Raw genomic sequence first — 25,486 nt, forward strand, 5'->3', positions numbered from 1 at the left:
CCTTCCCGAAATGTTTTACTAAAACCCCTTACTTACAGCCGTGCAAGAAATAAACTGACCTGGCTGGATAGCCTGTGTACAGACCCTCCCCTCCCATGAGGGGAGTCTGTACACAGGTTACTGACTGGATAGTCCTTATCAATAGTGGAATTCTCCTGGCCTGGCCAGTCAGTTTTGACAAATGGTAAACTCCCTTAGTCTCTGCCAATTGCAAAAATAAGTCCACGCTTGAAAAAAAAATCTTCCGTCCCGAAAAATAATGAATTAAAGTAGAATTTGTAAATTTGGTATCTTTTGTTCAGTATTACTCTTGCTGTATTGTGTGGGTGCACAAAACCTAACCCTCAGAGACATTTCCATTCTGGTATTCCGGGGGGTGGGGGTTGGGTAAAAAGCTGAGTGGAAAAGCTGGAAAGTCACCAAAGCGCTTGCACAAGACAGAAAGTGTTGGTCAGACAGCGTGGACGCCTTATGCGCCTACTGGCGCCATGAGACTTGATGATGATGAATCCCTCCAATTAAAGTACATCAAAAGATTGACAATTGAATCAATTAAGTCCGACATATCTTATGCGGGTGGACCCATGAATTAAGATTGAGCGGCTCGCATGGGAATTTCGACCGTGGAGCGACTTCATTTCAAACGTCGAACTTTTCATGTGCCGAACCTAATGCGTGAAGTACTATTATATTTTCACTGTTAGGCATTTTACACCCGTTGTACATAGTTAAAATGAAGCGCGTCCGGCTTATTAAGCTCGACGTCTGAATCAACCGTCGAACTTATATCAAATAGGGATAATTACGGTTCGGTACATAAAAAGTTCGACATTTGAACTGGGCCTTAGAACCACGCTCTAATGACCCAATATACAATCGTTAAACTGATCAGGATTGATAACGAATAATTTTTGGCACCGCCCGCTTTCCTTAGAAAAAAATAATTTGCGTCCTGTTAAGAGGGTCTGAGTGGGGGTACATCGATATCACTAAACACTTCATTTTTTGGCTTTGCAACATGAAACAGTCAAATTGTAGGCATTTTAACACTAACAGTAAAAAATTCTTTGAAACAGTAAATTTTTCTCAGAAAGAAGCAAAAACGGCTCCAAAAAGGCCAATGTTATTTTGTTTAATATATAAAGGAGTTTTGTTTTCGGCTATTTTACAACAATTTATTTCAGATTTCCGAAGATTCCCTAAGACTACCGAAGGTTTTCGAAGACTAACGAAGAGGCTCGAACATTGCTGAAGATGTCGGAAGAACCCTCCAAACACTTTACAGTACTTTCTTCGGAAACGGCAAACATTAAAAAATTGTCCAATTTACCAGCAAACACGAAAAATTATGGGCAAATAACACTAAACACTAAACCCCATTCAGACCCTCTGTTAACTGTACTCGTCGTCCAGTATACAATCAACTCCCTTTATACCCAATACCGGACGCTGTAAGAACCTCTCATTAGCGAGAGTCGGTAATAGTGGGACTCTATTTCAGTCAAACGTCTGCAACATTTTTTTGCCTGGGATTGAGCTGCTGTTCGTATTTCAGGGTGTGATAATACGGCAAGAGTTGACTGTAACAAGTGTATAGGATCTAATGTTTTCTCTACTTTTACTGTGGAAAAAAAAAAAAAAGAAAACGGAATAGTGTGAGCGGCTACGTTTAATTAAGGATTGTTTTGGTCAATGACTTATGAGTTTTCTTAAGAATGTTTGGTAGATTATTTATTTATTGTGGCTGTAGCGACACTGCAGGAAAAGAATTTAATAGTTTAAACTGAAAAAGAGCTGCCCTTATTTGACTCTGAGCATCTCATTTCTGCATCATAGAGGGATTAAGTTTTTAGACCGGCGCTACACTGATTAATTTGAAATGCAAAAATTACTTTTATTGAGATCTAACTAGAATAATGTGTTGTTAGAAACAATTTGAATATGCGGCATGTTTTTAATGTTTTGTCTCTCTTAATCTCACCGATATTGGGTCAGTCTTTTCGATATCTCTGTTTTATAATAATTCTGTTTTGTAGGGAACTTGTAGAGACCTTCAAAATAATTGACCAAACTTAAATACGACCTTGTAATTCAGTTTTCGGCGAGAAGGACGTACGAATCAAAGCTTTACTGATGACTTTTTTTTATGAGACTTATGAGCGATACATGAACAACTTGGTTTAGAATCTAACGGCTTGGAAACTAAAATTTCGAGGACGTTTTTGGACTTTTTACATTTAGGGCATGAATTTTTCGTCATTTCAGGCCATGAAACCTAAAAATGAGCCTAGCTAGCTGTAAAAAGGGGCAATACGGAGGCAATACGTCCTAGCCGGCATGATCACATGCTGTTTACGGAAAATTCCCTCATCCATGTCAGGAAATTCTGTATTTTAAAGCCTCCCCTAGGGCATGACTCAGCAATTGAGGACATTTCTGCTACGTTTTCAATGTTGGTTAGCATGCAAGGATTTTTCCCATGCCTATCGTCAATGATTTGCTCACTGGTAATAGAGGGGGTGGCCCCAGAGTGGTTTTGCATTGAAATTGGCATGCAACAGAATTTCGCATGCCCTGTAAGCATAATTTGAGGTTCTGTGACCTTCTCACCCAGGCCGCGAGAAGCCTAGGTTCTAGTAATAGGTAATTCATACCCAGCAAAATCCCCGGCATGCCGGGCATGCCAAATTTTCTGACATGCCCGGCATGCTAAATTCTCTGGAATGCCGGGCGTGCCATGCATCATCTGGGTCATGCCGGGCATGCCAAAATCGGTCTCTGGTATGTTTCAACGCACAGGTTATAATTCCTTGAATCTACAGATATTTTAAGCCTGGCTAAAAAAAAAATAAATAAACAGATCACAGTGCTTATCTTTTGATGTACGGTTACACGATAACGTCATTGCTACTTTTCATTTTCATAGATTTGGTTGTCCCAGCGAAGTTTAAATAACAAAAGCTCTAATTTTCACAAGAAAGTAAAACCCTGAGGGATTCTGCCGAAGTAATAAAACAGCGTCATCGTGGACATGACCGATTGGGGGATTGTAAAAACTTCTCACCCCTTTTAATGAGTCTTTAATAGGATTCCCATTTCACTTTGCGAATAAAATGGAATTGACTGAAATCAGTAAAAAGAGAGACAGAGACTATTTTCATTGTATAATAAAATGCATCTATGTTCCATGAAAGCTTTTAAAAATACAAGGTTATAGAATATCTTTCAAAGTTCATTACAAACTGAGCTAAGCCCCCAAATCACTGTTCATTATTCAGCAAATTATGATGTTTGACAATGCAATGTGCTTGAATATAACGTTGCAATTACAAATCTCTCGAACGCAATTTTCCCTACGTTAGAGTAGAAAAGCTCTTTTTATCTTGTTTCACATTTTGATAAGGAGTCTGAGTTCCTCTTTCTTGTTTTGTAGGCTTGCCAGGGATTAATGTTTTTTTGTCATTACCAGTGTCTGTGTTCTTCGTTTTTAACTCAAAGTAAGTCAGTAATAACTGACGGTATCAAAGGATTGCTCTCTAGAAAAGTAATTATCTCCTCGTCATGTCTGGAAGTTACCTGTAACAAAAAAGAAATGGAATCTTAACACATGCAAGGGAAATATGAAAAAAAGAAATAGAACATGTACAGCTCAGCTTCTCTTAACATATTTTCATACTGGCTTGTTGAGTCTATTAAAGGTCGCAACTAATTGTCTGAGGGTAATTTCACAAGAGTGTGCAATTGAGATAAATACATGGTAAATAAAGTGAAAGAAACGTGGTTTCACATTAGCCAATTTACATTGCGCTGTTCGATGATGTTTACACGCTTTTCTACTGCGAAATAAACCTTTGCATTTGGATTTGCAAGTCAAGATTATACCGAGTTTGACTGACACTTAATTGAACAACAGTTTCATTTTTAAGCAGGCAATTGGGGTGTAGACCTATATAAAGCCGGAATATGTAAAGGAAACTCAGCGAAAACTTTTTCGCATCTTTTTGTGGCGATATTCTTTCACGGCCCGTCCACTGATTAGGGGTTGCGAAGAAAAAATAAATTAGGACCAAAGGTTAAAGCCTGTCCGGTTACATCATTTCGTATGTTACCTAGAGTTCTAATAAATAGGTCATAAAATAGGATTTAACGAGAGCGAATTTGTTTCTCAATCGGTGTATAAAAAAGTGAGGCTATCAAATGAGAAGTTTATAGAGTATCAAAATTATTAAATTAAAAGCTCATTTAATTAGGAAAATTCCTATACGAAAACAATGCTAGTGACATTAAATTGATCAGATAAAATTCTCAGAAAATATGTCCAATAAAAGCCTCATTATTTGCTTTTGTTTTTGCGTAAAGGTAAATTTTTCGGCCCACAAAGCAAAGTTGAAAAAGCGACTAAATCTTAGTTTTTTACATATGAACATGTTTATTAGCTTAGTTTTCGTCCGTTTTAAAAGCTTTATAACCCAATCATAATTTTCGGGTTAAAATATTACAAAATCATTTCAAAAACCATGTTCATTTAAAGTAGAGCCGGCAAACCTGAACATTTTGTAATTCAAAAGTCGGACCCAGCCAGGTTGTTTAAGCTTAGAATTATTTGCATTTTAGCGTCTTATAAATTTACCAGAATCGCCTCTCAGAGGCTTACTGTAGCAAAGCATTTTGTAGTACACTCGTAGACAAGCAATGTAAGCTTTAAGTCTTTGCTTTGATGAGATGTTTAAAAGAAAAATTAGTTTTGTGGACCTAAACGCACATTCACAGACTGCTATATTGAGTTGTTTACAACTTTGCATTGACACGCGCAGCATGTTCATTTTTTTAAAGCGAAATCCAAATCTGATTTTGGCATTTGATTTACGGATATTTTATTTTGTCTCCAAAAGTGATTGTAATATCCGTTTGATTGTCTTTCAAACAACAGTCAAACTATGCAGCAAAAATAAGTAACTTTACCAGTACAGTGGAAAAATATGACCGTAGGCGCCAAAAATAATTATACTCGAGCTATAAACTAGAACTGAATTTTTTTAGCTTTCGTTTCTTATTTTTGAAGTTTTCTCTAGTCTTCTTAGCAGCAGAAGAAGATTACAAGACATACAAACAGAAATAATCCGCAGTGAACAAGTTGACAACCACTTATGCCGGAGTTCTTAGGCATGCTCAACAGCAAGATAAACTGAATGCCAAAAGGATAATTCACGGGACTTGTTCGATATTCAGGCTTTTTTCTTTACCAAATTAATACTAAATTTGTACTTACAGTCTCTCGCAGAATCCATTTCTTGTCCAGCATTCACCAACATCTCAACCATGCACCGCAGAAAAAAAAGACAAACAAGTGCGAAGAGACATGACGACATCATGACGCCACAACTGCCACGCTACAACAAACTAGATTCCTCGTCATCCGCGAAAACACTTCTGCGGAAATTCGGCCGATTTCGTGCGTGCTCGGGGTATCTTCGGATGACGCAGATGACGTTGCTCAAAGGACTATCGTCAGCAAGGAGTAAAACAGTTTGCGAGATTCGCATAGCCGACAAGGAGCGCACTGAAAAACTAAGCAAAATCTCTCTGAGAAGGCAGTCCAAATTCACCAAATCAGAACGTCTTTGCAGTATTAACGTCGTACTCTCGTACTGACTTGAACTACCTGGTAAGCTTCATTTTCACCAGTCTTTTAATGCTGTTGACCGGGAAACATTCCGACACGATAAAACTTAAGCATGGATAAGTTTATACTGAGAAGATTTGTTATCTTATTGTTTAAGACGCTTTTCCGCGATCAAATTTAAATGTGGACCCAGAAATGTCAGTATCGGTTTGAAATAAAAGGATTAATCTTTGATTGCAAGTTAAGTATTCTATTTTATGTATGAATAATGTTGTTTTGTTGTGCTTTTTATTTATAAATCCAGGGTTCTGTCTTCAGTTTTGCCAGTCGATCCCGTGACACACATTGTGACAAACATGACTTTTTTTGTTATAATCTGCATTTATTGCCAGGCATGAAACCTGTAACTTCAAGCTCCCTAAGATATATTTGGCGATTATATGTGATTCTCAGGATATGATGCTGAAGCGAACATCAAAATCAGTCTCGCTGGGCATGCCAATTTCTTGCCTGGCATGCCGGGCATGCCAAACCAACTGGCTTCACCATCGGCATGCCCGGCATGCCAAACCAGAGGAGCTAAAACTGGGAATGAATTATTAACCCGGCGAGAGATCTGGGACCTAAGTTTAGCTGGGTCAATTTTGGGCTGCGAGGGCATGAACCCATTTTTTCCATGCCTATGAGATGTTATTTCTAAGTACCAATGTTCCCTTGAATTTTGTCATGCCTAAATATATAAAATTTTCCCTCTCTCATTAATCCTCAGGCTGGATGCGATTTTTACGCTCGGTAGGCATGTTCAACTGAAAATCATGCCCATACCCTTATTCAAAACAAAATGCTATCAAATTTTAGTTTCCAAGCCGTTAATCTAAAGGCCGTTGATTGTTTAACTCAAAGCATCACATTTGAAATTATAGCTGAAATTTCGAGCCAAAAGTAAGGAATAATTCGTCACCTATGATATTATGAGGGAAAACATTTTAAATGCCCAAATTTAATCTTGAATTTTTTAAAACTTTAATTTTAAACTTCGCGTACATTCATTCCAAACGTAGAAAGTTAAGTGTGTTTATCCTCTTTCAGAAATGATAATTTGTCTATCCAAACAAAGTAAATTCGCCACCAACTCGCCAATTTCCTTCATTTTCAATTTTTGGTCACCTGTCACGTCACCTGGCCATAATTAAAAGTTAAGGCACTAGAAAACCTCAAGATTTACTTTTGAGGAAAAATTCATTTTGTTCTAGGTCTCCTAACGGGAGATAATAGGGACCTTAAGATTTGAGGACGTCCTCCGTGTAGAACGCGACCGGAAGTTAAGATGAGCCTCTTGCGAGTATTGCGCATGACCATTCTTGGCTGGGACCGCGTTCAATCTCTGAACAGAACGCCATGTTTTGATTTTAGCGTCGTGAGTGGAACGTGAGTAGACTTTACCTGAAATTTTCATAAAATTGCACTTTCATTTGCCGATTTTTGTCACTTTTGTAATTCAGAACATATCTTCTTACTTTTGGTACGCCTCTCTTTTTTCCACAGGTGCAAAGAAGTGAGAAAACGCTAACAAATCACTCTGTTCAATGGCCTCGTGCGTATCCGGGATGTCAGAGTAAGGATTTTCCTTCACATGTTTTTCATATTTTTTCACACTTGTTTGAGGGTAGTGATAACGTACTTGACAGAATCGACAACTGTGTGTATTTTAATGTTTTCAGGGACTGAAGGCGAATTTTGTTTAATTCAGGGGGAAATTCATTTATGTTCGATTCTCAAACACGACCTAAACAGTTCAAAAACGTGAAGTTTGAGTGACATCGAAAAAATAAAAGGTTTACGAGCATCAAGCAACTTTTATGTCACCGAAACTTTATGAAAGCTTTTGCATGGCTTCCCGAAAGTTTTTATCTTACTGTTTTTCAACCGTGTCAGCATAACTTACAGTCTTCAATTGCCAATTTGCCTTCAGTTCCATTCTAACCATTTTGCTTGTTGTTATCATTCATTTGTAATTCACCTGCCCTCCACTGACTATGGATTATCCTTAAGTTTAACTGGCTGTATTTTATTATACTCAGAATAATTTGTTCAAAACTTTGTTTACTTTTAAAATTGACCACCATGCTGTCTGACAAAAAATTGATTTCTTTCATGCTTCATAGACAGTCTTTATAGTTTTGATCAGAAAAGAGAAATAAACTTGGATCAATTGATGTGAAAAAAAATTATGGAAATGTAGAGAAATTTACACATCAACCAACCCTGAGACTCTCTTTAAAAAGTGACGGTTGGTATTGAACAAGCTGGTTTTCAGTGGCAGTGAATACATGTTGTAGGTAAAAATGAATCCAGGTTAAAATGATTTCAACCTAGGTTGATTTGTATTTTTCTTTGTTAAGGTGGGTAATTTACATCTAAAACAAAGGAAAATACAAATCAACCTAGGTTGAAATCATTTTAACCTGGGGTTCATTTTAACCTACAACATACACACCTTTTTTTTTTTTTGCACAGTCTCAACTTTCCAGGAGTGCAAGTGTGGACTAAAGATCATGATCTACTTTTATGTAGAGAAGTTTTATCAGTCAATCCATACTCGGCCAAAAAAAATTCAAACGAACGAGGAAGGCTGTGGGACAGAATCAGTGCCAACTTGAACAGCACATCAGATGTCTACTTTTCTGTCACAAAACGATCAGTGCGTGACCACATTGCAGTTTTGATAAAAAAATACAAAAAGAAAATGAAAGATGAAGAAAAAGCCAGTGGAATAAACCCTGAACCCACAGAGCTTGAACAAGCACTAGCAGAGATAATTGAGATGGAAGAAGCTGCAGAAACTGAACATCAAGATGGTGATGGGAGAAGGAAAGAAAAAGATGAGGCTGACAAGCATAAGGCAGAAAGTATGAGAAAACTGGCTATGGAAAAGTTGGGAGAAACTCAGAAGAGGGCAGTTGAAGAGGGAGAGCAGGATTGTCAGAAGAAGAAGAGGAGAAGTGGGAATGATACAATTGAGTATCTGCGAGAGAAAAGTGAGAGTGACAAAGTACTCAAAGAGGAAGAGCTGTCACTCAAGCGTAAACAACAGGAACTGGAAGAAAAAAAGCTAACCTCATTTCTAGATCAGCAGAAATCCATGATGCAGTTAATGCAGGAGCAACAGCAGCAGCAACAGGTTCAAACTAATAACATCCAAATGATGATGATGCAACAGTCCCAGGCTTTCATGGCCGTGCTTGATAAACTTACCAACAAAATGGGCTAGAACTAGTGAACAACAAGTCTTTTCTGCCCACTAAGTTGTGTTTTAATTGGTTGTGTTTACCAGACAGGCTCTGAATATTAACAGATAAGACCTTGGCTTTCTGAAACTTTATTTCAACCTGTGTACTTGGTATTAGTCTCACCCTTTTTCAATGTTAAGGATTATTACATTTTAACTGTATAACTGGCTTGTATGTTTCAAGTACTTGTTGGATCTTTAATATTTCAATTTCATACATTTCACATATCAAAGTGAAATATTTTTTTAGTCTAAATAGACTGTCCAGTTGGAGCTGTTATAGACAAACAACAGAAAAAATGCTTTGTTGCTGTTAAGCTGTTGTTGTTGTTGTTATTGTGATAGGAAAAAAAATAGGGCATTAAGCAAAGTATTCTTGTAAAGTGGGGGGATCCAAATTGAAAAACTCGGAAGTGGAATTTCCATATAGGCATGTCAGGGCATTCCTGAGTAGCACACAAACTATGTACATTTTTCCTATTTGACTCAGGCCTATCTTTAAGTTTTTCTTGAAGTCAAGAAAACAGAAAGAATTCACCACATCCCCAAACAACCATTCCACTGAGGTTCGCACTGTGCTCATTGCGGCATTAAAGTTTTGCATCTGGGGGGTCAAGATTCCATTTCTAAATGGTGCTTGAATGTGTATTCGTAATGGATAAGCAGGATCCCCATAAATGCATAGTGGCTGGCCTGTTGGTGAGAATGCATAGCGTTGAAGATCATTGTAGAGGCCAGAGTCCCGCAGCATCCCTGCATCATGCTTTTTGCCCTCTGAAAAATACGAACAAAGAAACCCCAAAAACATTCATACTACATTCATGATGTGCAATGAACCTCTTGTCAAATTTGAAAAAAAAATTATTACAGGATTTTCTAATGGTAAAGAGAGTGTTACATACATAATGGAATGTAAGTTTCAGCTTGGGAGAGAGGCTATCTGATTTTTAGATTTTTAAATTTTGGATGTAGCACTCCACCCTTTAGTAAGGCAAATACTCCACATTAATTGTGTTTGCTTTATTGGATCTTGGTTAAGTTTTAAACTAAACATCCAAAATTATCTTAAACATCCAAAATCTATTTATCCAAAGAGGTTTATTTATTTAAAGGTCAAAGCCAGTGACTTGTATGGTTTGGGTTCAGTGTATATATTCAGATATAATTAAAAATATTTAGATTAAAAGTAACAAAAAGAAAACATATAACGAAATGAACAAACACAGACAGTTTTCTATATATCATGCAAACAAACAGAATATCAAATGGGGGCATGCGATTAGTGATTATGCAAGGATGTTCACTTGATGGTGTATCAAATGCTACAGCAGTTTAAAGAGCAACAGTGGAAGAGAAGACAACAGATCATTAGTCCAGTTGGTGTGTAAAAAGGTGATTCGATTTTTCAGGAGGTATCACTCATTAGCTCCTGAATTTTTTTTTAATCCATTTTTTTCCCAAGGTTTTCAGCTGAGGACTATCCTCTCAAGCAGTCTCAAGGTAAGAAAGAAACTTGCAAGTGAAAGCTATACTTAAAAAGAAAACTTACCTACAGGACCGTAAAGATTAGCAACTAATCCATTTGGCGTGACAACTGATTGAAATTTTAGGGCATGAACCCTTTTATGGCCATTGTATACCAGTCTTTGATTGAGGTCTGGTCGACAAATTGGCCGAACTGTTCCATCTACGAAGCCGAAACAGTTGTCCAGCGCTGCTCCTCTGTTCGAGACAGCGTCAGCATAGATCTGCAATGAATGGGCGTTCAGAACTGTGTGATTCCAACCAGTGATCCGGTGACTGTGGTGCTCAAAGATAAAATCAACAACTTGATTGCTTATCATTGAGATTTCAGGAACCGGTCTACCGAAAGTGCTCATCAAATCGCTGTATCGACATGGGTATGCAAGTCGCTTTAGCAACATACATAACGCTTCGGTGCCTCTGCAAACTGTCCCCTGTTTGCATGTGATCTTTTCTGGCAATCCAAGGACATTCAGCAGAAGAGGAATATCATTCTTTTGGAAGCGGAATTCTGTCTTGCATTCAGCCTCGTCTTTGTCTTGTAGGCAGAATTTCTTGTAATCCCAGTACGGATATTCTGGATTTTTCGAAGTGTTTAGGTCGTAAAGCAACAGAAATTCGTCTTCCGTGATCGAACCCTCGCAAAAGGTCAACAGAAGCAGGTCTCGCGCGTTCCTAAAAGTCGTCATGATATATAAAACAGCTTAATTCTCAGATGAATAGAAGTTTCACGTCTCGTTGTTTACGCGGAACTTCTTAAGTCAAAGTTCCCGCGTCTAGAACGTCGCGCTCTCCCCAGGCCCCTGTATGCCACGACGTTGGATTTTAAGACGCCGTCCTCAAATCTTAAGGTCCCTATTGCCAATCATTCATACTCTCCGAACATACATTTCACCCAGGCCTTACACCTCTTAAGATTTCAAATTGACCAATCCAAAATAAGAACTAAAATTAAATTTCATTTGATAACTAGAGTGTTCCTCTCTTTAACACCTACGCTAATACTCAGGTTAACAACTTAGACCGCTTTCCGCTTGCTTGTTTTATTAAAGTAGATGCGCATATTTTAAGGCCCATTTTCACGGGGGGTGATAATTAGCTCGCTGTGACAAACATTTATCGATGTTAGGGCCTGTTCACATGGAGTGGGGGACCCCGGTCTAGTGTAGTTGTTGGTTTCTTTTGTTTTCACGCTCTGGGGGACACAAAACAAAAGAAACCTACCCCACTAGACAGGGGACCCCACTCCAAGTAAACAGGGTCTTAATAATGTTTATGTCAGAAATAAAGTAGCGATGTTCTGACAACTGAACCATGTAATAGTATCCCAAGACAAAAGCGCCTCTCTTGCCCTTGAAAAATACTGGAGTCGCAAAAGTCTGAAAATCAGCTGTTTAAAAGACCACGCGCACTGAAAAACGTTAAAAGCTTCATTTTGCAAATTGTTTTAAAAAATAACAATCACTTTAGATCTGCTTTGGGGCAATTGTCCAAAAACAACAGTGCAGCTTCAATGGTCATATAATGTTCGTTTCATAATTTGACTGGCTCGCAGAACAATTAATTAGCCCTTGAGCTATTAATACGCATGACATGACTGTGAACGTTTTAATTTTCTGCACAAGTTATTAGCAGCAACTTTCACGTTGCGGCAGAGAAGGAAAAGAGGGGAACATGTATGTTCCCCTTCAAGTTGGGGTTTTCTTCCTACTGCTGTTTTTCTTAAAGGTTGCCTTTGCCTGCATTGATGGTATGTGTTCTAATTTCATTTTACAAGTTTTTTCTTTCTTTTTGAAATGGAAAAAGAGTCTTCCGGGGGTGGGGAAGAGTTTTAATTCGTGTTCGTGTAGCCGCATCACGAGTTCCCCGTCGTGAAGATGTTCTTCAGCGGTACTCTGAAATTCTGCTAGTCAACTTGAAATATTAAGAAATAAAATATTTGGACTTGCAATATCTGGACGTCTTCCATTCAAATACTACGTACGTGAAGGGTTTGCAGGAAAAGTATCAAAAATTACAGAAAAACTTTTCAATGTAGAGAGGGTCATTCACTAAAAATTTTACTGACTGGCAGACCAATTAATTCGAGTTTTAACGATGTTTTAAAAATAGCGTGCTAGAGTTTATTTCTTGACTGAGATAGATAGAGATAAATACATAATTTATTTATAATCACATCGCAACCGAGAGGTTGAATTAGGCGAATATTTACAAATAATTATGATTCCTTAAAAATACTACCACTAATAAGTAAGGGTTATCGGCCTGAAGCGAGGGTTTATGTGATTCATTCCCCTCGTGCGTTGCCCTACCACGAGCTGAAGGCCGATAAACGGCTTATTTTTACATTGGCGAGGATTCCTCAAAGGATGCAAAATACGGTGACGAAAAATGCCTCTATTGTTCATCTTTCTTTTGTTTTTTAACACTCCATGTTGGCACTGGTGGCATTCACAAGTTTCTTGGCTTTTTAATTATGTTAGTTTTTCAAAGTCGCATTTCAAATTAGTTGTTCGCAGTGAATGTTAGAAACAGCCTAAAGAGTCCGATTGTGAAGTAGCTAGAGCCGTTTATTACTCAAACTTCGGTGGCGGTACTGCAATTGAGCTTTCGGAAAACAATTATGAATCGTCATTTGCGGGTGCAAACAACGAGCAAGCAGTTGACAAAAAGAATCTTCCGGGGGTGGGGAAGAGTTTTAATTCGTGTTAGTGTAGCCGCATCACGAGTTCTCCGTCGTGAAGATGTTCTTCAGCGGTACCATGAAAATTCTGCTAGTCAACTTGAAATATTAAGAAATAAAATATTTGGACTTGCAATATCTGGACATCTTCCAATACGTGAAGGGTTTGCAAGAAAAGTATCAAAAATTACAGAAAAAACATTTCAAAGTAGAGAGGGTCATTCACTAAAATGCTGTCATATTATATTTCATTCTTTGTTCGAGCCAAAAATGTTTATCCTTGAAGGAAGTTTAAGTGTTGCGTAGAAACCCCCGCCACACACATGCGGGAGCTGTAACAGGAGCTTTATCAACAAACCCATATCAAATTTCTCTCTCGCTGTTTTAAAAATGACAACTATAAACAAAAAAATTTGAAATCAGTTGGAGACGAATTTTGCGCGATCTAATCCTGCCATTGAAAATCGGACTTCAGAAACTTTCATATGAAGTGTAGTGTTTGACGAATAACGTCCTGAAGAATAAAAAAAAAATTGTAACTATGTTTGAATTCAAATAAAATGTAGATAAATTTCCAGTCTTTTAAGAATGGAGTAATAACCGTGATACATGAACGAAGAGGCAAAAATTACTCCAAAGAAGTGTCATAATCTCCTTAATATCATATTTCTGTCCCAAGTTTTCGCCCGTAGGGCGTGTGAGGCTAGAGAAAAAAACAGTCTTGACTAGCTCTCTGTTTTCAGCCTCTTTCCAGACCTTTTGTTTGACTGCTCGCGCGTACTTGAATACGCAGAAATACGGACTGTTTTGCAGTCTATTGTCGGGCCAACAATGTTGGGAGTTGTTGCGTCCGTTTGTACATAGCTAAGAGCTTGACCGGTTCCAAACTTTGCGCATAGCTGAACGTCTGCGTCGGATGCATTATCAATGAAATTTTCTGTGGCAATCAGCGTCATCACGAGGCGACTTTTATAGAGAATTCTATAGAATCTGGGGTGTGAGTGGCGCCCCACAGAGTTTGAGGTTAGTAGACGAGACTGATTATGAAATCCGGCAATCATCAAGGTTAAAAACAAGAGTGCTGCGCCTTAAGTTACTTTGCAAGACACAAATAAGACATCAATAGAACAGCGGGCTTATCGTAGCCGTTGACTGCTGTTTCGCCATAATTGTGGTCCGTCAGAACGCCGTTACAAACGGAGAAGCTCTAGTGAGAAATACCCTCACACTCTTGCCCTCACGGAGACACGTGATATGACGTCATTCGCGGCGGAGCCTCCGGTTTCCCCTTATAAAACTTTGTCGACTGCTTCCCGGACGCCGCCCTCGGGATGGGAACTCTAAATACTTCGGCGCCTTTACCCCGAGAGGAAGTTGATGTTGAGAGAAATAAGGTGTAAAATTCTTCAAAGTTTCAGAAACCGATGACTTCAAGATGTCCCTGGCACTCTTCACAATTTGTCTTATATCCGGGATGTACGGAAGTGAGGCTGGAGGAGGGCAATGTAAAATTTCAGAGAGATCAGTTCCTGGCAAAGCTCTCAAGGGTCACACCTTCAAAGAGTTTGCAGTGAGGGCCATTGTTGAGTGCCAGAACACCTGTGAAAGAGACCCCAGGTGTGCGAGTTACAATTTTTACATTCCGGGCAAAGTGTGCGAGCTTAACAGCCAGACCAAGGAAGAAAGACCTGAAGACTTTGTGACAGATGAGCTAAGGTTCTATATGAGACGAGAAGGTACGATAATCTGTCTGTTCTCTTCCGTTTACTTCCTAGTCTCCCAGCAAATCAGACTATAATCGATCTACTTCTAGTCTTACACTGTATTCGGGTACTTGTATTGTACTGTATACAGCTATTTTGGAAAAGGTTGTCGGAAAAAGTGCACTCGACAAGTATTGTGGGTGGCATTGAGTTCATTTTGTTCTTCCAAGAAATATGAAAAAAATGGCACGAGAGGTCATGCCACACGTATGTTTGCGAGTGCTAAAGAAAAGAAACAAAAGGAGGTTCGACAGCTACAGCGTCAGGAACAGTGTTTTAAACAGTATTAATATTGATGTGAAGTATGTGAAATAATTCATTTTTGAACTGCGGTTGTAGATGAAAGTGAAGAATGATCATCGCAGTAAATTTTCCAATTTAAGCAAGAATGAATTATTTCATATACTTCACATCATTTCACTCCTCAAGGGAGACATGAACTCAATAAACTGACCTCGCTCCCAATGTGTGGCTTCATAGCTCAGTCGGTAGAGCAACGCACTGGTAACTCGGGGGTCACGGGTTCGAATCCCGTTGAAGCCCTGATTTTTTTTTTCAGGCTTCTTCTTTCCAATTGCTTAAATTGGAAAATTTACTGCGATGATCATTCTTCACTTTCAGTATTAATATTGATCATATGCCAAATTACCTTTTGCGCACATTTTTTCCGACAACGTACCTTTCACGAAATAGCTGTATATTGTGGAAGTACTTAATGCATTAGAAAAAAAGCATCATTGTCTACTCATGGTATACTGTTAAACAATAAAAATGCAAACGATGGAAACTTTAGTTTTGGTCTAGTTTACTCTTACCCAGTTTGATTTATACTTAAAATTAAGGGGAGGTTGTCTAGTGGTTACTGTTAAGTTAACTAAGGGTATTTTATCGGGATGTTATATGTTGGGTATCATGAAGACTCATTTATTAGTTGTTAGAATAACACTTTCGTCTTCAATTTCGACCTTTGAAATAGTCGTCAACAGAAACCTTCTCCTGACATGAATTCGGTGCAAGGGATGGATTCCTGTCGCAATTTGTAATAATCATCGCACTTTGTAATAAATCCATCACACTTTCTAATACCTGTCGCAATTTGTAATAAGCCGTTTCGCACTTTGCAATAAAAAACCTCAGTGTTGCAATTTGTAACAACGGTCCATCGCACTTTGTAATAAGCTAAGCTGTCGCAATTTGTAATAATTCCATCGTACTTTTTAATAATTTTTTGACAGTGATTCAACTTACTTCGTTAACATTAATGCAATGCCAAAATATGAATGGTACTTCATAAAAAAGATGATGACGTCTGCAAGTGCGTAACTTACAAAATTACAACGTATCTCCGCTCATTCAAGCCATTTAACTTTATTCGCGGTCCTAAACATATTTTTTTAATCAATGTTGATTTGTTATTTGACTAAGATCCATCCTTACATCATTCGAATAAGGACAACAGGAAAGTTCAAGCTTTTCTTTTTAGATCTTATAACAGGTCGACACAACACTGCCTTGTCTAACGCGAAATCTTAAAAGAAGGTTTCCATATTTTGGCCAACTTAATCAGACGAGGCCTGGAAAAATTCAAAATGTTTACTGCAAATAAACAAATGCTTCACCAGTGGCAAATCGTCGAAGCACAGAAGAAACATAAATACAAAATCCAATTACGAGAAGTCCGAAGACTACAGCAAAGCTGATTTAAAACAACGTATATTGTTTTTTATAACAATATTTCGGCTGGCCATACCAGCCTTTAATACGTTGTTTTAAATCAACTTTGCTGTAGTCTTCGGACTTCTCGTTCTTGTTTCTTTATATTTTGGCTCATTTGATCTCTTTTCTAGAGATGCAACGTTTACAACTAGCAGGATCTTCGTCCACGGTTTTTGTAGTTAATAAAATCCAATTAGTCGCTTTCCAATACTTTTGTATGCACATGTTTTTATAAAACTCACTTGGGGTCATACACTTAGCCGGCTGACCATTTGGTCCATTATTCTCTCTTGATTCGGTCCCATATAGGAACAAAGGAAGTACTCATTTCATCTTAAAACAATTTTCTTCTATGGAGCCCTCTCATAAAGCAAATACCGTGTGCGTTCAACTCTTAAGACCGTGCAATTCTTCCGAGGGTGTTCAAGATTACTTTTTTTTCACAAAATGGATACCCTATTTAAGGTTCGAGATCCTCAAAAACCATACCCTTTCACGCGATCCATACCTACCTACCCTATATAAGGGATTATCTTCTCCTCCCGAAGACAGTCACGTGCAAGCAAACATGGATCCGAATTTGGTCGACGAATACCAGGTTATTCATGAATTTTTGTTGTTAAATTTTGCTTTTGTTATTTAAATATTTTTGAATTCAAATATATCAAATGATTCACATCTTTTTTTTGGTTACATGTCACAGGAAGTTTCATGTCTTTCATAAAAGCGATTCTCGTTGGTCATGTGATCAATCAAGGCAGACAAATTTATAACGGAGGACATGCATGTTTGACCAAAGAAAATAATTTAAGTTTACAACAAAGTGCGAAGGTCATCATTACAAATTGCGACAGCTTAGTTTATTACGAAGTGCGATGGACAGTTGTTCAAATTGCGACAGCTTTTTTATTACAAAGTGCGACACGGTTTATTACAAATTGCGACAGGTATTACAAAGTGTGATGGATTTATTACAAATTGCGACAGGTATTGCAAAGTGCGAGGATTATTACAAATTGCGACAGCTTAGTTTATTACAAAAGTGCGACACGGTTTATTACAAATTGCGACAGGTATTACAAAGTGTGATGGATTTATTACAAATTGCGACAGGTATTACCAAGTGTGATGGATTTATTACAAATTGCGACAGGTATTGCAAAGTGTGATGATTATTACAAATTGGGACAGTACAACCCTACCAAGAAAACAAAGGGTCGACAGATCCAGCTTAAAGGCGGGTTATATTTCTAGCTGAACCGACTTTTCGTTTCGTTCTCATGATAACTGCAGTTCGCCAAGTTTTCTACACGAATGTAGAATTAGTTGACTCGCCCAGGGTAGCTCGGGTAGGCCAGTGACCTTTCTACCCAGCCCGGGGAAAGTTTTCTCCATATAAACGGGGCCTAACAACTATCTAAAAGTATGTTTTAAATATTGTAACAAAGCTAAAACTCAATGGTGGACTTCAACCAACACCCACTCTGCTACTCCGCTGGTTTTTGTGTATAAATCTTTCATTAGCTTACTACCTGTTAGTTTGAAGCAGAATTTAGTTAATATCTTCCAGCATTTTATTTCAGACGTAGACGAATGCCAGATGAGCACTCACAATTGTAGCGACAATGCCACCTGCATCAACACCGAAGGTTCCTTTAACTGTAGTTGCAAACCAGGGTACAGAGGAAATGGTTACAACTGTACAGGTTGGTGCTTTTAAAACTCTTCTCCTTTTTTTTATATTTTTAAGGATTTTTTATTGAAAAAAAAAAACAAACAAACAAACAACAACAACTTACAACAAAAACATTTTTTATCGCTCGTCCGTGCGCAGTCAGTCGCGTGCTAAGGTTTCTGCAGGTTTCACCAATGTAGGTAGCCTGCAGTCGCAGCATTTGATCTTGTATACTGCTCCCTGTCTCTATTCCGGTTAGTTTTTGTCCCGGACAATCATTTCCAACCTTCTTATGAAATGAATAGAGCTCCTAGGTTCAGACTTTTCACGATTATAAGTAACGTAAGGAACTACAATGAGAATAACAGACAACAAACTTTTAAAAACTATTATAAATAGACTAGTAATAAGAACAATTGACTTGAAAAAAGTGCTTCTGGCCTATGTGTTATGGTTTTACAGCAATGAGGAATTAGTAACGAATTCGTTACAATGGGGACTAAGGGGTATGTGGTAAATTCGAGACTTTCCGAGAATGGAGATTCGAGACCGAGACTTATAACAAGCGATTTATTAATTCCAAGCTCGAGACTGGAAAAATCCGAGCGGGAGACTCCAAGCGTCAAAAATTTCTAGATAATGGTACTAATAAAGCTGAACAAAATGTCCGAAATCGTAACTGGAAGCTAGCGAAAGCCCACCGATATACTCCTTTGTCTTGTTTACTGATTTATGTATCTTATTTACTGGCTCAGTTTGGTAAGCTGTGGCATACATAAACTCTGAAAACTTCGACTCCAGAAGACCGAAAAAGAAAAAAAAAACACGACAAATCCGAGACTCCTAGACCCGTTGGCATAAAAATTCGAGACTCAGAGGCCAAAAAATCACCCTAAAACGAGACTTCGAGACCCATCTGCTTCCGAGATTTTGAGATCGGCCAAAATTTTTTGATATCCATGCCACGTTTTTTGAAGTACCATCAGGATTCTATATCCCTAAACTAGGACAATGAACTGACAGAAGAAATACAATTTAAAAAAAACTAGTAATCTACGTGTTACGAAGATGAGATACAATCAAATAAAAGTTTGAAGGCAGGTTAAACAACAACAAGAACAACAACAAAAAACAATAAGTGCTATATCCCTTCAGCCTCATGAAATATTGCACTCTCCATGCACAGTAATAACAAAATCACAGGGCAAGCTCTTAAACAGTTTGTATCGAATTCCCATTTCAGGGCTTTTGAGTAGGTAAAAAGGTATAAAACAAAAAAGGCCGAAAGTACTGTTAAAAGTACCTTTCCCTTCTTCTTCTTCTTCTTCTTCTTCTTTTTCATTCTTTTTTGTAGATATTGACGAGTGCGCCAGCGGCACTGACGACTGCCACAGTTCATTTGCTTCATGTACAAACACTGTAGGATCCTTTAGTTGTACATGTAACAGTCCCTACAATGGAGATGGAAGAACTTGCAATCTACCGGCAGGTAATTATTAGTCAAAATATTAGGAAAATGTTGACTTTAATTACCAGACCCTTACGCTTGTTAGCTAACTAGCAATTGTTGAATACGGCTGATCTCTCCGGGGGGAGGTGGGGGGGGGGGGGGGTACTTCCAGAAAAATTGGGTGTGGGTTTGCGGCACGCTTCCTGAAACCCTCTCCCTATTTCAGACCAAAATCTGTGATTTTCCCTACCCTATTTCAGACCTGACCCTTAAAACAATACCCTATTTCATACCTGCCTTATAATCACTTCCCTAGGTCAGACCAGTGTTATAAAGGCAATGTTTATACGCTTTTATTAAGTAGGATACAAAACTGTACAAAGTTTCGAGCTTAAAGGGAAATGGTCTTATCGACTAATGGTGAAGAAGTAGCTTGTTCTAAAAAACATACCCAATTCTAGACTAAAGTGCACAAACCATACCCTATTTTAGACCAAAACGGCTAACAACCATACTCTTTGAAGTCACACAAACCTATATAGCCTATATAATGGAGTACCCCCCCCCCCAGGGGGGGGTGGAGGGGGCTGATCATACGAAAGCCTGATTCAATAATTGTTTTATTATTCATTCAAAATAATTCCTGCATCATTACATGCTTATCTCAATCCATGTTGAGCTCCCCTCTTCATTTGGTTGTTATTTCCTCTGCAAATTTAGGATCTAGGGATGCTGCTATTTACGGACACTGGTTATCTGCGCATCGTCTATTTCCTTGTCACAATCACGTGCTAATTGTAGACATTGTGCACTGTTCAAACAATGGCAGATTTCTTTGGGTTTAAGTAGCAGAATAGCGTGATATGTTTGACCCTTGTACTATAATTTTATAGCCATATTAGTAATTTTTTCCGTCTCAAACTACACAAGTTTCACTTCCTTGGCTTTTCGCCGCAGTCACTGTTCCTACCCTTCTTCCTCTTTGTCTGCCTTAGTTTTTATATCAATACAACATGTTTGCGGGAAGTTTTTCCGCCATCTGGTTGATACGGACACCATTAAATCTCAGACCGAGGCCTTGACGTTTATTGACCGAGCGATATCAAGGTCAATACATCAAGGCCGAGGTCTGAGATCTCTCTGTAACGACCGAAGAACGGACGAGGTTAATAAGTTATCTATTATATGGACTTTTCATTATGGATCCGAGCATGCGATCAATTAAACCAACATCTGGTCAGAGTATAACTTTAAAAGACACTTCACCTCAGTGACTTGTACACTTGAGCTGGCGATACAGTCAGGTGGCACTGGTCAGCGGATATCCTTTTGACAGCTGTCAATTGACCATAACATGGATGCCCATAAGGATGTCCACTATCACGTTAAACACATCCAGATTGTATATGCTTAGGACACTTCAATAAGAAAACAGCCAATCAGAGGACGCGTACTATTGTAGCCATATATTAATGATATACTTACCGATTTTTCAGCACTTTATTGTATAGTACAATGCAAATTTCACATATTTCAACAGAAACACAGTAGAAATAATGCATTTTTATGATAAAACGTTATCTGTTCGTTGTACTTATCAAAATAAAATTACTTTAGTGTTTACTTAATAGTTTAAGTGTTTTTGCCGATTTTAGAACAAGAATAGCTAACGAGATGGCATCCGAGTCAGGGTTATGTGCTCCTGTCCGAGTGGAGTTACAAGAATCAGAAGTCAAGTTATCGGAGAAAATTTCAAAAAAGCCTAGTTCGAGTTAGCGGGGATAAATAAACACCAATGAAATAGCCTACGTAGCGCGAATAGCGCGAAACTTGGAGCGGGAGCAAAACAAAAAATGGAAGAGGGTTCCTTCACTCCGCTCCCCCTCCCCCTCCCCCTTCATTCCTTTTTTTGCTCTCGTTCCAGTTTTCTCGACGAACTCGGGCCTTTTTTTGCTCTCGTTTCAGTTTTCTCGACGAACTCGCGCGGAACCGCTTGCTACGCAGGCTACCAATGAAATATTAGGTGAGCTTTCGCGCGAAAACTTGCAATCTTCACATGTGAAAATATCCCCCGTTGCTATGGCTACACAATAAATCGCGCCTTTCACACCAAAAACTATTAAAGTGAAATGGTTTGGTATTTCATTGGTGTTTATATAATAAATAGAACATTACATGGCCGCTTGGAGATACGAAATTTCTCTTCTCGTGTTAAAAAAAATATTTCACTTGTTCGTTGAGGACACACGTGAAATATTTTTCAACACTCGAAGAGAAATTTCGTATCCCCGCGCGGCCATGTAATATCCTCTATTTATCCCAGTTCGTTTGGGGGTCAACTGAGTAAAAATGACTACAAAGAGGGGTGAAAACTAAGGGAAATGGGACTTAGTCATTCGAGTTAGCGGGGAGTTCGAGTTAGTTCGTTATTTTATCAGTAGTCTCTAGCCATTGTTGTCAATTCTAGTTCCTTTAGTTCTCTTGTTACTTTTAGTTGTATTTATTTCCTGTAAACATGGCCCGACTAGATTAGCTTAGCTACTCGCGGACATGTTATAATGGTACTTTTAAACACAATAAAAAATGTATGAATGTATGTATATGCAAGCGGCAAAGCAGTCTTTCTATCTCGCCTCAGCCTGCGAAAACAGTCGTTTCTCCGCGCTCCTCGCCGCTTGTCTCATCTCGCGTCTCCCTTCTGAAGTACTAACTACACACAAAGTATGAGGGAAGATTTTGTTTGAACATTTCCAATTTTGCTCAATCCTTAGCGACATTTGTTCTTAAAGAAGATCTAAAATCAGCGAGTCGTTTTCGCCTCAAAAAGATTTTAAAAGAATCTGTCATCTCCAAATATTGCATTGGTGAACTTTATATGCAACTAGTTGTGAGCACAGCCGTTGTTTTGTCTTGCTTCGTTGTTTATTCGTTTGAATGTGTATTTGTTTATTTATCACAGCTTAAATATATTCTTTATTCGTGTGTTTTTATTTGCATTCGTTTATTTATAACAACTTTGATATCTAGTTACTTTTCCTCATGTCCCATCCATTCAGCGCGATTAGCTTTAATTTGCTATTTCTGAGTGGCTGTGCTCTCTTTCTTTCACATTAGTATTTCCTTTAAATGACTCTACACTTTTGTATCAAGAGCACGACTGTAAACATTGTTGTTATTGTTGTTGTTGTTGTTGTTGTTGTTGTTGCTTCTTGTCTAATGAAGTTTTGATCATTTTTTAACTATTGTCTATTTTATGTCAGAATGTAAAAATTACTGGAGTCTGAACAATGCTGACAGGAATATAATTTATGGAAGGCCCAACCGTCAGTGTGACAGCAGTATCGGCCCTAGATGGTTTCGTTTTGAAGGGTCCGCCGGCACAAGAATGCCAACTTCATGTCCACCTTTTCACAGGTGTAACACTGACTCACCTGGCTGGATGGATGGTAGCCACCCTACAGTAGCAGATGGTCAGGTCAGCAGGCGGGTGTGTTTTCCCTGGAGTAACTGCTGTCACTGGCCAGTAAACATCACAGTGAGAAATTGTGGTTCATATTATGTGTACTATCTTAGTAGTGCACCTAGTTGTTATCTCCGTTATTGTGGCACTAACTAAAATTAAGGTGCAAGTAAAGTATTACATAATCTATCATTTCAGTTAAGTAGGCTTCATTGTATTAAAGAAAGAAAAGAAAAGGACGAACTACACTCAACTTCAATATCTGAATTTCTATAACTTAAGCAAAAGGAGGAAAAAAATTACAAGGTAACACAACGTACTACTCGCGTTAGCAACCAAGAACAGTTTTCTTGAAGTTTAATATGAGGATGAACATTCTTTTAAGCCGTTTTAAAGATAAGGTAAGAACTAAATAAGGGTAATAGAACTTACCAGGAAGTCAATCTAGGTAAAATAATACATTAAATTAGCAATGCAGTTTTTCGTGTCACTTGTCACAGTGTTTAGAAACGTACACTGAGTTCAAGAACGCCATGCAGTTGCTAAATAAACTGCAATGGACAGATGTTTTAACTTAGAAGATGCGCCGGGAAGGGCGGGGTATGAAACTGCTTACTTGTTTTGATATCGATCTGTAAAGGGATGCACCCTGTAAAATCAGAATTCGGGTTAGCCATTGCAAGAAGTATATCTTCTGACTGCACAAAAACAGATGTCAGAAGGTACTGAGGGGGTGGGAGGACTGCTCCGGTTTTTACTCAGTCTATAACTTTTCAAAATGTTAAAATTAAAATTATGGGACGAGTCACTGCTGAAACCACTTTGGACGCCATTTTGAAATTACTTAACATAGAACATTTTTCACCTTTTATAGAGTATTATCATTCTTTTGGCAATATAGAGTCCTTTATTTTATAGGTAACAACTGCACCAAAAAATCATGTAAAATTATAACAAATGGTTTGGTAAATGGTTTGAGAATCAGCCGGATTCACAGATCCGCGTACAATCATTTGATCCAATTTTGGTGACCAAGTTAGACCCTGTTACGACGAGAATATTTTTCGTGCTTCTTTTTTATGATCAGGCTTGTGGTCATCGCTTTTACTGTTTACTTTTAACTCTCTCTCTGGTTCCTTTGTAGGGTTTTCTTTTAAGACTTTCAAAAAATAAAATCCGGCGATTCTAGACATTGCAATAGCCCACGAAGGATCAACCAAATAATATTGGGTGTGGCTCTTCGTAGCACCCCTTCCATTCCCTCTCTATTCTAAAAGGTTGTCGGCTAATTAAAGGCGTATTTACCCAAGACGTTTCTTCGTTGCTTCCCATAGTCCTGTTGGAGAGAATATTGATAAATACACGAGGATATACACAATACTGTTGACTCACCTTCATCAATTGTTCTTCCACCAAAACTTAATTGAAAAGGGAGGGGTTGAGTCTTGCAATTGAATTAGTGGCCTTGAACAAAGATTTCGTCCCCTGAAACAAGTAGCACCAACATTTCTAAAACAAGCTCGCGTGGAAATGCAGTGTGGAGCCCGTGGGCTTCAAGCCCTATTAATTCTCTAATATAGAGTTGGGAATTCCGGCTGATTTGGAAGACCTATAGTCCTAGCTTAAGGCCCTTGAGAGCCTATAGTGGTAGAACAGGAAACCCCGAAAGGAACAAAATCAAGCATTGCAGGTTTCTTTGGTAAGGGCTACAAATGGTGGATTTCATAAGGGGGATTTTTGACATAAAAAAAATAAAAGCCAAAAACAGCGCGTGATTACAAGCTACGGCAAAGGGATTGCCTAATGCTCCATATCGGTTTTTGTCTCTTTAACCTTCTGAACATACAAACCGAACCGAAAATGTTGAGTGTCAAATCGTACCTTTCAATAATGGAGTGAGGCCTCTGACGACTTTCTAGAGGTGACCTGCCTGACTCCACCAGAAGCATCGACATCATATCAGCAAGAATCAATGAAAACAGCGCCATGTTTTGAGCAGTTCCACGACTCAATGAAGTTATTTGGTGCCGAACAATTGTCGGGCTGCAAACTAGCTGTGAACGATTCGGTCTGCAGAGTTCGGCGACTGACGGTTAGATCAACAGACCTTGTAATTTATGAAGAAATGTTTTTGAATAGGTGCCAATTGATAGTTACTTATCCCAATCAGCTTTCACCACCATTCATTACATATCTATAAGTGGTCACTTAACCTAATCCACCAAATTTTTACCACATATATCCACCCCTGTCTCTATCTATTGTATCCATAACATCTTTATCGTCCCAAATTTCGCGACATA

General features: G+C 38.4%; 3 protein-coding genes across 3 annotated transcripts in view; 2 read left to right on the top strand and 1 right to left on the bottom strand.

Moving 5' to 3' along the window:
* Nucleotides 1-23,339, top strand: part of LOC140947016 (uncharacterized) — a 284,819-nt gene extending 261,480 nt beyond the window's left edge. The window contains exons 15-17 of the mRNA XM_073396097.1: nt 18,182-18,304; nt 19,628-19,762; nt 22,984-23,339. Coding sequence (XP_073252198.1) covers nt 18,182-18,304; nt 19,628-19,762; nt 22,984-23,339 — 614 coding nt within the window. The remainder of the gene's footprint in view (nt 1-18,181; nt 18,305-19,627; nt 19,763-22,983) is intronic.
* LOC140947054 (uncharacterized) lies at nt 6,971-9,229 on the top strand. The gene is made up of 3 exons (XM_073396138.1): nt 6,971-7,051; nt 7,169-7,238; nt 8,141-9,229. The coding sequence occupies exons 2-3, from the start codon at nt 7,210-7,212 to the stop codon at nt 8,892-8,894; spliced, it is 783 nt and encodes a 260-aa protein (XP_073252239.1). The 5' UTR covers nt 6,971-7,051; nt 7,169-7,209; the 3' UTR covers nt 8,895-9,229.
* Nucleotides 8,987-11,290, bottom strand: LOC140947046 (uncharacterized). The gene is made up of 2 exons (XM_073396125.1): nt 10,462-11,290; nt 8,987-9,686 (listed from the first exon to the last, which is right to left on the bottom strand). The coding sequence occupies exons 1-2, from the start codon at nt 11,123-11,125 to the stop codon at nt 9,274-9,276; spliced, it is 1,077 nt and encodes a 358-aa protein (XP_073252226.1). The 5' UTR covers nt 11,126-11,290; the 3' UTR covers nt 8,987-9,273.
* Nucleotides 23,340-25,486: the final 2,147 nt, after the last annotated feature.

The sequence above is a fragment of the Porites lutea genome, chromosome 8, assembly GCF_958299795.1.
Source record: "Porites lutea chromosome 8, jaPorLute2.1, whole genome shotgun sequence".
Classification (NCBI taxonomy): Eukaryota; Metazoa; Cnidaria; class Anthozoa; order Scleractinia; family Poritidae; genus Porites; species Porites lutea.

Coding starts and splice junctions, on each gene's coding strand:
- LOC140947054 (XM_073396138.1), top strand. CDS start 7,210: ATGGCCTCGTGCGTATCCGGGATGTCAGA. Junction 7,239..8,140: donor TGCGTATCCGGGATGTCAGA/GTAAGGATTTTC, acceptor TTTTTTGCACAG/TCTCAACTTTCCAGGAGTGC.
- LOC140947046 (XM_073396125.1), bottom strand. CDS start 11,125: ATGACGACTTTTAGGAACGCGCGAGACCTGCTTCTGTTGACCTTTTGC. Junction 9,687..10,461: donor TAATCTTTACGGTCCTGTAG/GTAAGTTTTCTT, acceptor CGTATTTTTCAG/AGGGCAAAAAGCATGATGCA.